At 44.7% G+C, this 12,317-nt stretch overlaps 1 protein-coding gene across 2 annotated transcripts; it reads right to left on the bottom strand.

Moving 5' to 3' along the window:
* Nucleotides 1–5,960: 5,960 nt before the first annotated feature.
* LOC115574933 (lymphocyte antigen 6D-like) lies at nt 5,961–11,657 on the bottom strand. Of its 2 annotated transcripts, XM_030406619.1 has the most exons (5): nt 11,550–11,657; nt 10,473–10,574; nt 10,118–10,294; nt 8,395–8,520; nt 5,961–6,177 (listed from the first exon to the last, which is right to left on the bottom strand). In XM_030406619.1, the coding sequence occupies exons 1-5, from the start codon at nt 11,596–11,598 to the stop codon at nt 5,993–5,995; spliced, it is 639 nt and encodes a 212-aa protein (XP_030262479.1). In that variant the 5' UTR covers nt 11,599–11,657; the 3' UTR covers nt 5,961–5,992. The 2 variants fall into 2 exon arrangements, with proteins under 2 accessions (XP_030262479.1, XP_030262480.1); XM_030406620.1 differs by lacking the exon at nt 8,395–8,520.
* Nucleotides 11,658–12,317: the final 660 nt, after the last annotated feature.

The raw sequence follows: 12,317 nt of genomic DNA, 5'->3' as shown, positions 1-12,317 counted from the left end.
GAAAGAAATCCCTCTGATTGGCTGTTCAGTGAAGCAAATCAGTGCGCGAGAACAAAAACTGAGAGAGAAAGGGTCCTTTGAGCCTGTTGCTTTTGCATCCAAGATTTCACCTATTGAGTGTAGTTTATATTATTTTTTCTTCACCAGTGCCATTTGCAACTGGAGCTGAAAGTGGGCTGTCCCTTTCCAAAGGTTTGGCCTAGAAAGGACACTGAGTGAAGAGCAAGAAGAGGTGATTAAAGCTTGGTTTTGCTTTGTCTTTCTTTTTCTTGCTTTGTCTAATATGTCATGTTAGAAAACAATGTGTCACAAAACAGATATGTGGTGTTCAGTAGTGTAAAAGGATAATTAAACTGAATTTAAATGGTGTTGAAATTGAGTATAGTAAACAACATCATTGGGAGTGATTATAGAGTTGTGGAATGAAATGTATGACATTCTAGGAAATGCATATCAAACAAATGTGAACCCGATAATTAAACTTCAGGAAAGAACTCTGAAATTCTGAACTGAAAGTGAACTGACCCTTGAATGCTGTTCATGCTGAGCGGAACATATCTGCTAACCATCCATAGATGCTGAGGTTAACTTTCTTATTAACAAGTGACTGAGCTATCCAGGTGTGTTTTCAGGTGCCTGATAAAGTTTGATGTATTCGAACCAACTGTATTCCCATACAAATATGAATCAACTCAATCAATGTTGTAACTCATTTGAGATTTGGGTTCAGCATGGAGGAAGGTGGTGACACTGCACATGGATTTAAACAGGTGCTAGTACTATTTACAACTTGTGTTCATGACACAGTCCTCTAGCTTTTAATGGTAAGCACCTTTTTATATCTGTTGTGACGGTAACTCACATAGTGCGAGTTGTGATCGCACACTGAAGTCGTTTTCAAGTCCATCTGACCTGTGTTCTTCGTTATTTGGAGTTTGCATTTAGATTGTAAGTTAAAGATAACGTTGCAGGACCTTTAGACAAAAAAAAAAATGTAGGAGCAATTTCTGGTTGCTGAAACACATCAATACACGTCTATGTAAAGAGGTACTTAAAGCAATATTATGTAGAAATTGACGTATTGCACAATTTGGCTTTATTCAAAAAACATTCTTTTTTATTGTAGAGCATGATTTAATGATTTAAAACCTTCAAAACCCTGCCCTTGCACTCAAATAAACTCCACTTGTGCTACGGTGGGCTCACCACTTGCAGGAGGGTTCAGAAGGGGCCGGTGCAGTCTGATTTGGGTGGCAGTCGTGGGCGGGGGCCCCGGCGACCCAATCCCCGGACGGTGACTCTAGCCATGGGGACATGGAATGTCACCTCACTGGGGGGGAAAGAGCCTGAGCTGGTGCGGGAGGTTGAGCAATACCGGCTAGAAATAGTCGGGCTCACCTCCACGCACAGTCTGGGCTCTGGAACCCAACTCCTTGAGAGAGGCTGGACTCTCTTCTACTCTGGGGTTGCCCGCGGTGAGAGGCGGCGAGCTGGTGTGGGCTTGCTTATAGCTCCTCAGCTCAGCCGCCATGTGTTGGAGTTTACCCCAGTGGATGAGAAGGTCGCTTCCCTGCGCCTTCGGGTCAGGGATAGGTCTCTCACTGTTGTCTTGGCTTATGGGCTGAACAGCAGTGCAGAGTACCCGGCCTTCTTGGAGTCCCTGGGAGGGGTACTGGAGAGTGCTCCAACCGGGGACTCCGTTGTTCTACTGGGGGACTTCAACACCCACGTGGGCAGCGACAGTGTTACCTGGAGGGGTTTGATTGGGAGGAACGGACTCCCCGATCTGAACCCGAGTGGTGTTTTGTTACTGGACTTCTGTGCTAGTCACAGTTTGTCCATAACAAACACCATGTTCAAGCATAAGGGTGTCCATATGTGCACGTGGCACCAGGACACCCTAGGCCGGAGGTCAATGATCGACTTTGTGGTCGTGTCATCTGACCTCCGGCCGTATGTCTTGGACACTCGGGTGAAGAGAGGGGCTGAGCTGTCAACTGATCACCACCTGGTGGTGAGTCGGATCCGCTGGCAGGGGAGGAAGCTGGACAGACCTGGCAGACCCAAACGTATTGTGAGGGTCTGCTGGGAACGTCTGGCGGAACCCTCTGTCAGGGAGATCTTTAACTCCCACCTCCGGGAGAGCTTTGACCAGATCCTGAGGGAGGCTGGGGACATTGAGTCCAAATGGACCATGTTCTCCACTTCCATTGTTGACGCGGCTGTCCAGAGCTGTGGCCGTAAGGTCTCCGGTGCCTGTCGTGGCGGCAATCCCCGAACCCGGTGGTGGACCCCGGAAGTAAGGGATGCTGTCAAGATGAAGAAGGAGTCCTATCGAGCCTGGTTGGCCCGGGGGACTCCTGAGGCAGTTGACGGGTACCGGCAGGCCAAGCGTGCGGCAGCACGGGCAGTCGCGGAAGCAAAAACTCGGGTCTGGGAAAAGTTCGAGGAGGCCATGGAGGAGGACTACCGGTCAGCCTCGAAGAAATTCTGGCAAACTATCCGGCGCCTCAGGAGGGGGAAGCAGTCCTCCACCAACACTGTTTACAGTGGAGGTGGGGAGCTGTTGACCTCGACTGGGGACATTGTCGGGCGGTGGAAGGAATACTTCGAGGATCTCCTCAATCCCACTGACATGCCTTCCATAGAGGAAGCAGAGGCTGGGGACTCAGAGGTTGACCCATTCATCACCCAAGCTGAAGTCACTGAGGTAGTCCGGAAGCTCCTCAGTGGCAAAGCACTGGGGGTGGATGAGATCCGCCCTGAGTACCTCAAGTCTCTGGATGTTGTGGGGCTGTCTTGGTTGACACGTCTCTGCAGCATCGCGTGGCAGTCGGGCACAGTGCCTCTGGACTGGCAGACAGGGGTGTTGGTCCCCCTATTCAAAAATGGGGACCGGAGGGTGTGTTCCAACTATCGGGGGATCACACTCCTCAGCCTCCCTGGGAAAGTCTATTCCAGGGTACTGGAGAGGAGAATTCGGCCGATAGTCGAACCTCGGATTCAGGAGGAACAATGCGGTTTTCGTCCGGGCCGCGGAACACTGGACCAGCTCTACACCCTCCACAGGGTGCTCGAGGGTTCATGGGAGTTTGCCCAACCAGTCCACATGTTTTGTGGACTTGGAGAAAGCATTCGACCGTGTCCCTCGTGGCATTCTGTGGGAGGTGCTCCGGGAGTACGGGGTTGGAGGCCCTCTGTTAAGGGCTGTACAGTCCTTGGACGACTGGAGCAGGAGCTTGGTTCACATTGCCGGCAGTAAGTCACCTGTTCCCGGTGCATGTTGGACTCCGCTAGGGCTGCCCTTTGTCACCGGTTCTGTTCATCGTTTTTATGGACAGAATTTCTAGGTGCAGCCACGGGCCAGAGGGGGTCTGGTTCGGGAGCCACTGGATTTCATCTCTGCTTTTCGCGGATGATGTGGTCTTGTTGGCTCCTTCGAGACAGGACCTCCAGCATGTCCTGGGGCGGTTTGCAGCCGAGTGTGAAGCGGCTGGGATGAGAATCAGCACCTCCAAGTCCGAGGCCATGGTTCTCGACCGGAAAAAGGTGGCTTGCTCCCTCCGGGTTGGGGGAGAGTTCCTGCCTCAAGTGGAGGAGTTTAAGTATCTTGGGGTCTTGTTCACGAGTGAGGGAAGGATGGAACATGAGATTGACAGGCGGATCGGTGCAGCGGCCGCAGTAATGCGGTCGTTGTATCGGTCCGTCATGGTGAAGAGAGAGCTGAGTCGAAAGGTGAAGCTCTCGATTTACCGGTCAATCTACGTTCCTACCCTCACCTATGGCCAAGAAATTTGGGTCATGACCGAAAGAATAAGATCCCGGATACAAGCGGCTGAAATGAGTTTCCTCCGCAGGGTGGCAGGGCGCTCCCTTAGAGATAGGGTGAGGAGCTCTGTCACCCGGGAGGAGCTCAGAGTAGAGCCGCTGCTCCTCCACATCGAGAGGAGCCAGCTGAGGCGGCTCGGGCATCTGTTTCAGATGCCCCCGGGACGCCTCCCTCGGGAGGTGTTCCTGGCATGTCCCGCCGGGGGGGGAGGGGGACCCTGAGGAAGACCCAGGACACGCTGGTGTGACTATGTCACTCAGCTGGCCTGGGAATGCCTTGGGATCCTCCCAGAAGAGCTGGAGGAAGTGTCCGGGGAGAGGGAAGTCTGGGTGTCCCTGCTCAGGCAGCTGCCCCCGCGACCCAGCCCCGGATAAGCGGACGAAAATGGATGGATGGATGGATGGATGGATGTGCTAAGGATTGTTCTGACTGTGCTCAAATATATTGTGGCTTGGACTGATTTAATGCAGTCGAGCTTCAGCCCCTCTGCTCCGTGAAACTTCTGCAACTTCCTCCAGGTATCTCCTGCACTCTTAGATGTTTTGTGTAATAATTTTTTCAAAATAACCCAGCCAATAGAGAGCCGAAGTCACACCTCTTCTGGTGGACCTCATGGGACCTCCATTTTGGAAAATTCAAATTCAGATTTTTAATCACAGAGAACACCAAAACACACAAAAGCACAGAAAAAAGTCCAGACGAGACAAGTGCTGGTTATTAACAGGCTAACAGAACAGCATAATATGAGTTTGAGGAGCAACACAGTATTGTACAGTCAGTAGTCTCTATCTTTCCACAGTGTCTCAAGTAGTGTCTGCCTCATAACAGTGCCGCCTAGTGGCACAGGTGTTGATAATTTCTCCAAAATTCTAAATCAGATTCCTACTGAAACATGTATGGAGGTGAGGTTTTTGTTTTAGAATTGATCATTGTGTAGAAATTCACTGAAGAAAAATGCAGCCAAACTCTGTATGATCACAGCAGTTAAGCCACTGAATGTCCCCCTATAGCACTCTTACCAGATGTCCTAAGTAGTAAAGCAACACATCTGCAACGAAGCAGGGATCATTTCATGGGTCGCCACGCCACCTAGCATTCTATTGACTGGAGAAGTGTGACAGGAGTATTCCAGAAAACATCTGAGAGCAGAGCAATTCTAAGCACAAGCAGGGGATATCTGAGTACCAGGGCGGGTTCTGAAGGAAAACATTAAGACAGAAACCTTAAATCACACTCTCAAACTGAAAGGGCATGAAAGGAACTGCTCATGAAGTGTCCAGAATCAACTTTTGTTGTGAATTGGCATTATACAAATGAAGATCGATTGAAACCCCAGGTGTGTAACAGTTTGTCAGATGTAATGTAGGTGCCAACTACAAACAAAACTCATGACATCATGATGTGTTGAAAACATGTATCTTGTGATGCTGTAACGGCTCTCGCTGAGGTTACATTACTACATCACTGAAGAAACAGGACAGAGATACCTTCATCCTGTTACAAGAGATTGTGCGATCAAAATGATTTTGAAGCTGTTATTTTAAGATTTTAAAAAATATACATTATTTTGCTTTAATATGAATACACTGAAGGTGTATTTGCTGAAAAAAATGACAGAAGCAATGAGAAGAAGTTAAAGACTTAACTGATTAACATGAGGAAAAAGCTTAAAAGTCTTAAAATTTAATCACAGAAATAACACACATGTATGGTCTGAAACAAAATGTTAAAAGCTGTTCTGCTCAGCTGCAGACTGAAACAGGTGTGCTGGTCTAAATAGCTGTGGTGTGTCCCACAGAGAAGCATGTTATGTCATAAACCAGAAGCACTCCTCAAGACTGCGCTCAAGCTTTCCAAGCTGCAGGGATTTGGGTATGTTAATGTCTGTGACATGAAGAGTTGACTGACAGGCTGTCACTCAGCGTGCGTCCTGGTATTTCGTGTTTCGCCTGGCTTCAACAGTTATCACCGACTCTTTCATGAAGCATTAGTGTCTGCCTCTAAGTCTGTGACTTCTCCGTGTGATTACATCTTTCTGTGTGTGTATGGGTGTGCTGTTATGCATGTGCATAATGTTATCTGCACACAGATGACATCATCACATAACTCAATGAACCATTACAGAGATATCTTTTTGAATGTGTGTTTGAGCATGTTTATTCTCTAAACAAGGACTTTACATGCTGTGAGAGCAAAGGTCAGCAGGAGGCCACTGACGCTGACGGTCCATGGTGCTCCACAGGTGACCACAGCATTTTCACTAAGCACAGCTTCCAGGATGAGTGGGATACCACAGAGGTTACTGGATATACAGCCGAGCTCCAACATCTCTGTAGAGTTTGACATCACTACAGAGGAAGGGCATGAGAATAATACAGATTAGAAAGAAAAAAGAGAAAGATTTCATTAAACTGGCAATTGATGACTTTTCCCTTTTAACCTTTTAACTCGTAATACTGTGGAAAAGTGACACCATCTTCATATAGGCTGGTTCTCTATGAGTTCTCTTTCCCCTATAACGGCTCCAAACCAGTATTCTTTCCACTAGATCAGTAAGTAACCAGACACTTTTCAGCACTGAGGTCAGGGTTTCTCAGTAAAACAGGGATTGTTAAATGTTTTATTTTGTTTTAGACAGTAGCCAGGCTACTAGCGGTAGCCATGTTGGATCGGCTGATTATCAAAATCAGTGGAGGTTAGATGATGAAATAAATTAATTCAAATGTGCTACTTTGGCCCTAGTAAAGAAAAATATTTGTCTCCAAACTGTAGTGGAGTAGAAAAGGAAAATACTCTAAATGTACTTAAGTAAAGTAGTTGAGTAAATGTACTTCATTCCATCATTGTATCCCCATAAAACTTACCATATTAATCTAAAACTGATCTTATCTTAAAGGTCCCATATCATAAAAAACATGTTTTCTCTGGTCTCTACATATATAAACTGGTCCTCCCTGAGCCTGCCAACTCCCAGAATGAGGAAAACAAGCGAGTCCTGCATGGTCTCTGCAGCCCACCCACTGGTAAAACGGCGCTCCTACAGGCTGTTCAGATTCAGCTCCTTTCGTTACGTACCGAAAGGAGTCATTATCATAGGCCGACCTCCTCTGCGCGGTGATAGGAGATATCAGAGAGGGGGGCGTTCATCCCCGAGGTGAAGTTCGGTGTGTCCAGCGGAGAGACAGCAGTGTTTCACAACGTTGTCGCTCAGAGCTAGACACGCAATTGCTCTGTTGTTGGTGTATGAATCAACAGAAGTGCCTATATTCTGTCCCAGCTACAGAACAACAGAAGATACCGTGGTTGTGTTTCATTTTTAACGACAACATGCCGGCTGCGGTTCGTGTTAGCTTGTATGTGTGTGCTAACCACTTACATCGGACTGCTTCAGTAACGAGGGTCAGTACAAAGCTGGCTTTGCCTCGACACTGACCCTCGTAAAAGGATCAGTCTCAACCATACTGGACCCAGCAACTGCACCTGAGCCACCAATAAGTGTCGCCGTGGTTTGATAGTATTTACAGTTGCCGACGAGTATGATGAGGTCAGCTGGAAACTGGCTAACTAGTTAGCTCCACTTCGGTCCGCTATGCAATGGCGTTTGAAGCGAGTTTGATGTTAATAATATTATGATGGAGCTTGGTTGTCACAGTAGAAAGTCTGGAAACGTGCAGACTGGAGACAGAGACGATGCGAACGGTGTATAATAGTTTGGAGACTGTGTTGGAGAAAAACACAGCTTTCGCTAGCTGTTAGCCATTAGCTACATGGTAACGTTAGTAACCATAACAACACATACAAACAAACTAACATTATTTAGCCAAATTAACCATTCTGAAACATCCTGCTGCAGCCGCAGAGTCTGTAATACTTCAGGAGCCTCTCCTTCTGGGTCCGATTCTGGGTCAAACTGGTTTGGTTGAACGAAAAAATCTGCGCGAGCCATAGTGTTACATCCACCGTAAACATTAGCGCATGCTACCGTTAGCATAAGGGGCTTCCTCTCCCTGAGAGTGACATAGCAGGCAAGGCTCCCCAAGTAGGCGTTGACAGGCGGAGTTCATTAGCATTTAAAGGTGCAGGCACAGAAACAGAGTGCTGTGAACAGACCTCAGCAGAGCGACTTTTAGACAGCTGGAGTTCAGGACCATGGATGTGTTTGGGGCAATACATATCGAATACAGAGTTGTTGGACCTCTGACAGCTGTGTGAAATTGATGAAAAACAGTATAATATGGGACCTTTAAACAGAATGAATATACATGGAAAAAAATAATACATTAATATATGGTAACAAACAAAACAGCTTCTGAATATCTGATGTTGATTTAGAATTTAAATGTCAACGTTATGAATGCAGCTTCCAACTGTTCAGAACAGTCTGCAATGCACTGATTACAAATTATGGCCAATCATAACATTTAGAATTTCTATTGGAATTGTTATTCTAATTAGTAGTTTCACTTACTTTGCTTGTGTATAAAGGTCAAAATGGTTTGCTGTGTTCGCATGAACATCAACAGCCTCAAACTAATCACAACAATCATTTTACTGTTAGAACATACTAGTGCCATTGAAGCAACGGTCCTCAACTCCCGCACAGGACAGTGTGGTGTTGCAGGTTCCTGCCATGCTGTCAGCTGAGCTTGCACATGCAACACACTGCTTCCCATTTGTTAAAAGATTGGGAACTGGACACATGTGACAGAAGGAAACAGAGAGGGAGACAGAACCAGAAGTCTAGTAACTACATGTATACAAATTCATTTATAACGCCAGTTCTCAAACTGAACTCAATAAAATACAAGTGTATTTAGTATGTAGTTACAGAGATGAGAGGAAGGATATCACTCATAGGATAAGCGTAAACACTGCTAGAAAGGAAATAGTTAACAGTTAACAACCTGCCTCTGGCACTGTTCAGACCTGACATTTACATCTGTCCTGAGTGATCCATTCACAAGTGGACAGCTTTAAGTACAGCTCACATTTGAGATCCGACCACTCAAAACACTTTCAGAGGTGGTCTTGGCCACATGTGACCACATTCTTTTAGCAGTGAGTACAAATATGTGTCCTGGGCCACACTGAAGGGCAGCCTACTCAACTGATGTCCTGCACAAAAAAAAAAACAACGAGAAAAACCACAACATTCACAATGGATTAAATGCTGTCTGATTTTCATGTGCTTCACTCTAATGTAAACTACATGTTTGGATGGACTGTCTTAACCAGCCAGTATTAGCAGCAGATGTTTGTGAATACACAGTCTGTTACTGCTGATCTAACCTTTTAACTACTAACCAATATCTCCAGACCCAAAACATTGTTTCCTTCTTGTAAATTCAGCATTAAATCAGAAGCTGAAGTTGTCCGTCTCCTTGTCAAAAGTGTCAGTTTGTGGCAGCATGTCTGTACCAGCTTTGAATTAGAAAAAACTTTATCAACTTCGCGAATTGGTGTCTCCATCAATTTCCCTTGTTTGAGTTTGCAGATTTAGTGCTGTTCACTTGTGGTACGATCACTCAGGACAGATGTCAAAGGTAACAAAATCCACCCACCACCTCTAAAGCTCACTCGAGCTGTAACTTCCTGGAGTATTCCAAGGAAACAAACATAAGAACGAACAGTAGTGACATAACAGTCCTGGCACATAACAGCGAACTGACATTATCACACATCAGTTTTTGTATATGTTAATAAGTTAATTTAAGAGGTGTTGGTAGGCAGGTCAGGCTAGCTGTTACCCTCTTTCCAGTCTTTTGGAAAGAGGGTAACAGTCTTTTTCATGCAAATGCAGTTGAACTGACCAGGCGAAGTCACAGCTACAACCAACAGGAAGGATGTGTGTGTGGTTGACCCTCCAAAAATTATAAAATAACAAATAACAAATAACACTTGGAATGATTTTGATTTTCAAATCTAACTCAACAAGAAAGCGACATAAAAATATATTTCCAAAAATAAATTTCTTTAAAAAATGAAATCACTTAGCCAAGGAATAGTGAACAATGTCAGTGACAGTGAAACTTTTAGTTTGAACCTTGAAACGATCACCTCTAATGTGGAGAATTGAAGCAGGCTACATTTAGTCACTATTGGCTACAAAGTTATTAATCTGTGAACTTATATCAGTTTCATGTTTTTCAGAACACAGTAAACAAGCACATTTCCCTATTCGCCTCTTTCCCCCAAAAAGAGGTGCTGGTCTTGGCGATGCAAGTGTAAAGGCCTCAGCCAGGTCACGGACTGCTTTATGAACTTAATAACAGTAGCAGTAGATCTTACCAGCCAGTGTCCCGAGGTTGCAGTTATCAGTTGTGCAGCAAATCTGTGTGTGGGCTTCTTTTTTAAAACCTCGGTTCACAGACCATTCAGTTTCAACGTTGTTGGGAGTGATGCAGGACAGCGGCGAGGAACAGTTTTTTCCCACCGTCACACTAGCAATTGTATTGCTCAGCCTCACTAACAGGAGGGAAGGAATAAATGGTGATGATGAAAAAGGAATTATTCAGGCTCCTTCATCTTGTAAAAAACCTCCCCTATATGACAACATGATGAAACTGTCATTCTATTGGTCTGATGTGTCATCAGAGATGTAAATTAACTTGAATATACTGTGTTATGAGTAACTGGCACCCACCTGAAGTGATAGTTCTGCACACTGTACTCGTGAGAGGACACAGGACTGAGGTTGAGTTGGAACATGATTCATTGGTGCACTGATAGCAGCGCAGTGACTCAGCTGAAAGGGAACAAATTCATGTAAAGAATTCAATGAATTTATATTGTATTTCTGACTTATACAGACCCGATCACCAGGGCAACCAAAAGACAGCACCCACCCACCACAGTCTGTTCACCCTGCTGCCATCCGCCAAATACAGAAGTACCTTCTGCTGTATCACCAGACTACATAGCAGCTTCTGTCCTACGGCTGAGAGACTCCTGAACTCATCATCAACACTCCACCATAAAAAAATAGGTTTCTTGTGTAACATTAAGGGAAACAAATTGCATTTTGTTGTAGAATAACAAATAAATGAATGTTTAATAGCTAAAATATGTTTCGGCTCTTATCCCATGATAGGGAGGTCAGGGCACCACAGTTTGAAGATTTATTCAGTTAAAACCATTTTGTTTGTCAAAAGTACTGTTGGGTGCTGAGGTTGAAAAAGTCATATGATGGCTCTACATCAAATCAAATCAGTCTAATCAAATATATCGTTACACATATTCTATCATTTATCCTCAGTGCACATGATCATATACAACATGGTTGTTGTCTAATATACTTACACACTCACTGTACAGCTATGAATATTAATATTGTAAAACCCTTTTTTTTCTTTGACCAGTAAGGTCAAATTTAAATTATCTGTCTTCTGCAGCCCATATTTGCTAAAGGTCTATGTACAAATGATGCATGATACAACCCCACATCAAAAGACCCAAACTATTCCTTTAACTTCTCCGCACAATTAGAATCATTACATTAATTAGTTAAACATCATCTCAAATGTCGGATGTAAAGAAGCAGCGAACTTGACTTGGTACTCCAGGATGCAGATAAAACAAAAAAACAAACATTAAAGATAAAGAACTGCCTGCTTCTGCTGTGTGAAAAATCCCTTCCAAAACCTTGAATACAGGAAATAAATACTGGAAAAGATTTCTGTACTGATGTAGAGGTGTGTGTGGAAGTATCAGAGTAAGTTACCTGTGTAGAGCAGAACAGAAGCCAGACAGACAGTCAGCATCAGCTTCATGCTGGATACAGTTGGTAGCTGTTTGGTGCTTCAAGGCAGGAACACAACAGCTGGTATAGTGATGTGCAGTGCTCCTTGTAGAAGGAAACTGAATACTGTTCTTTTCTACGAGGGAGTGAGAATGCTGGAAAAGTCCCTGGGTGGCACCTGAACTTTATATCTATACTCTGTCAGCTATGGAACCAGTTTAACTGCTGATTATCTGATCATTTGGGTTCCTTGTTTTCTTCTCTCCCAGGCCCAAGAGTTAGCCATTCATCATGGTAGTGATGAGGTAAAAGCTCCTGCAGTTTGTTTGATATGAAGTTGCTGTGAAAGTCAATGGACAAGCAGGTGTTTCTGGAAAATGAATCCTTCACTTAATCGTGATTTTCAATGTGAGAACCCTTTGAGAATAAACACATTTATTTTAGATGTAGAGATAAACAGATAGACCTGACTGAAGCAGATAGAATCTTACAGCTTCCTTCGACTTTTACCTCGTGACACATATTCTCACAAAATGGTTTCAGTCAGGATGACTTGCACGTTTTATCCACAACATGTTCACACAGTGCTGGTGTTCAATAAACATGGATCATGTGTAGAACTGTTCAGATGCAGACACATATTTTACAGACTGACAGAATAACAAACATGAACTGTGGTGAGGTTGATCTCAACAGGTAAGCATGTATTAACTGTCACACCGCGGTGAGGGCTGTCCTGTCTCGGGTTTT

This window comes from Sparus aurata, chromosome 23 (assembly GCF_900880675.1).
Source record: "Sparus aurata chromosome 23, fSpaAur1.1, whole genome shotgun sequence".
Lineage (NCBI taxonomy): Eukaryota > Metazoa > Chordata > Actinopteri > Spariformes > Sparidae > Sparus > Sparus aurata.
Note: the sequence above shows the minus strand (reverse complement) of the source record. Positions and strands in the feature narration are given on the sequence as shown.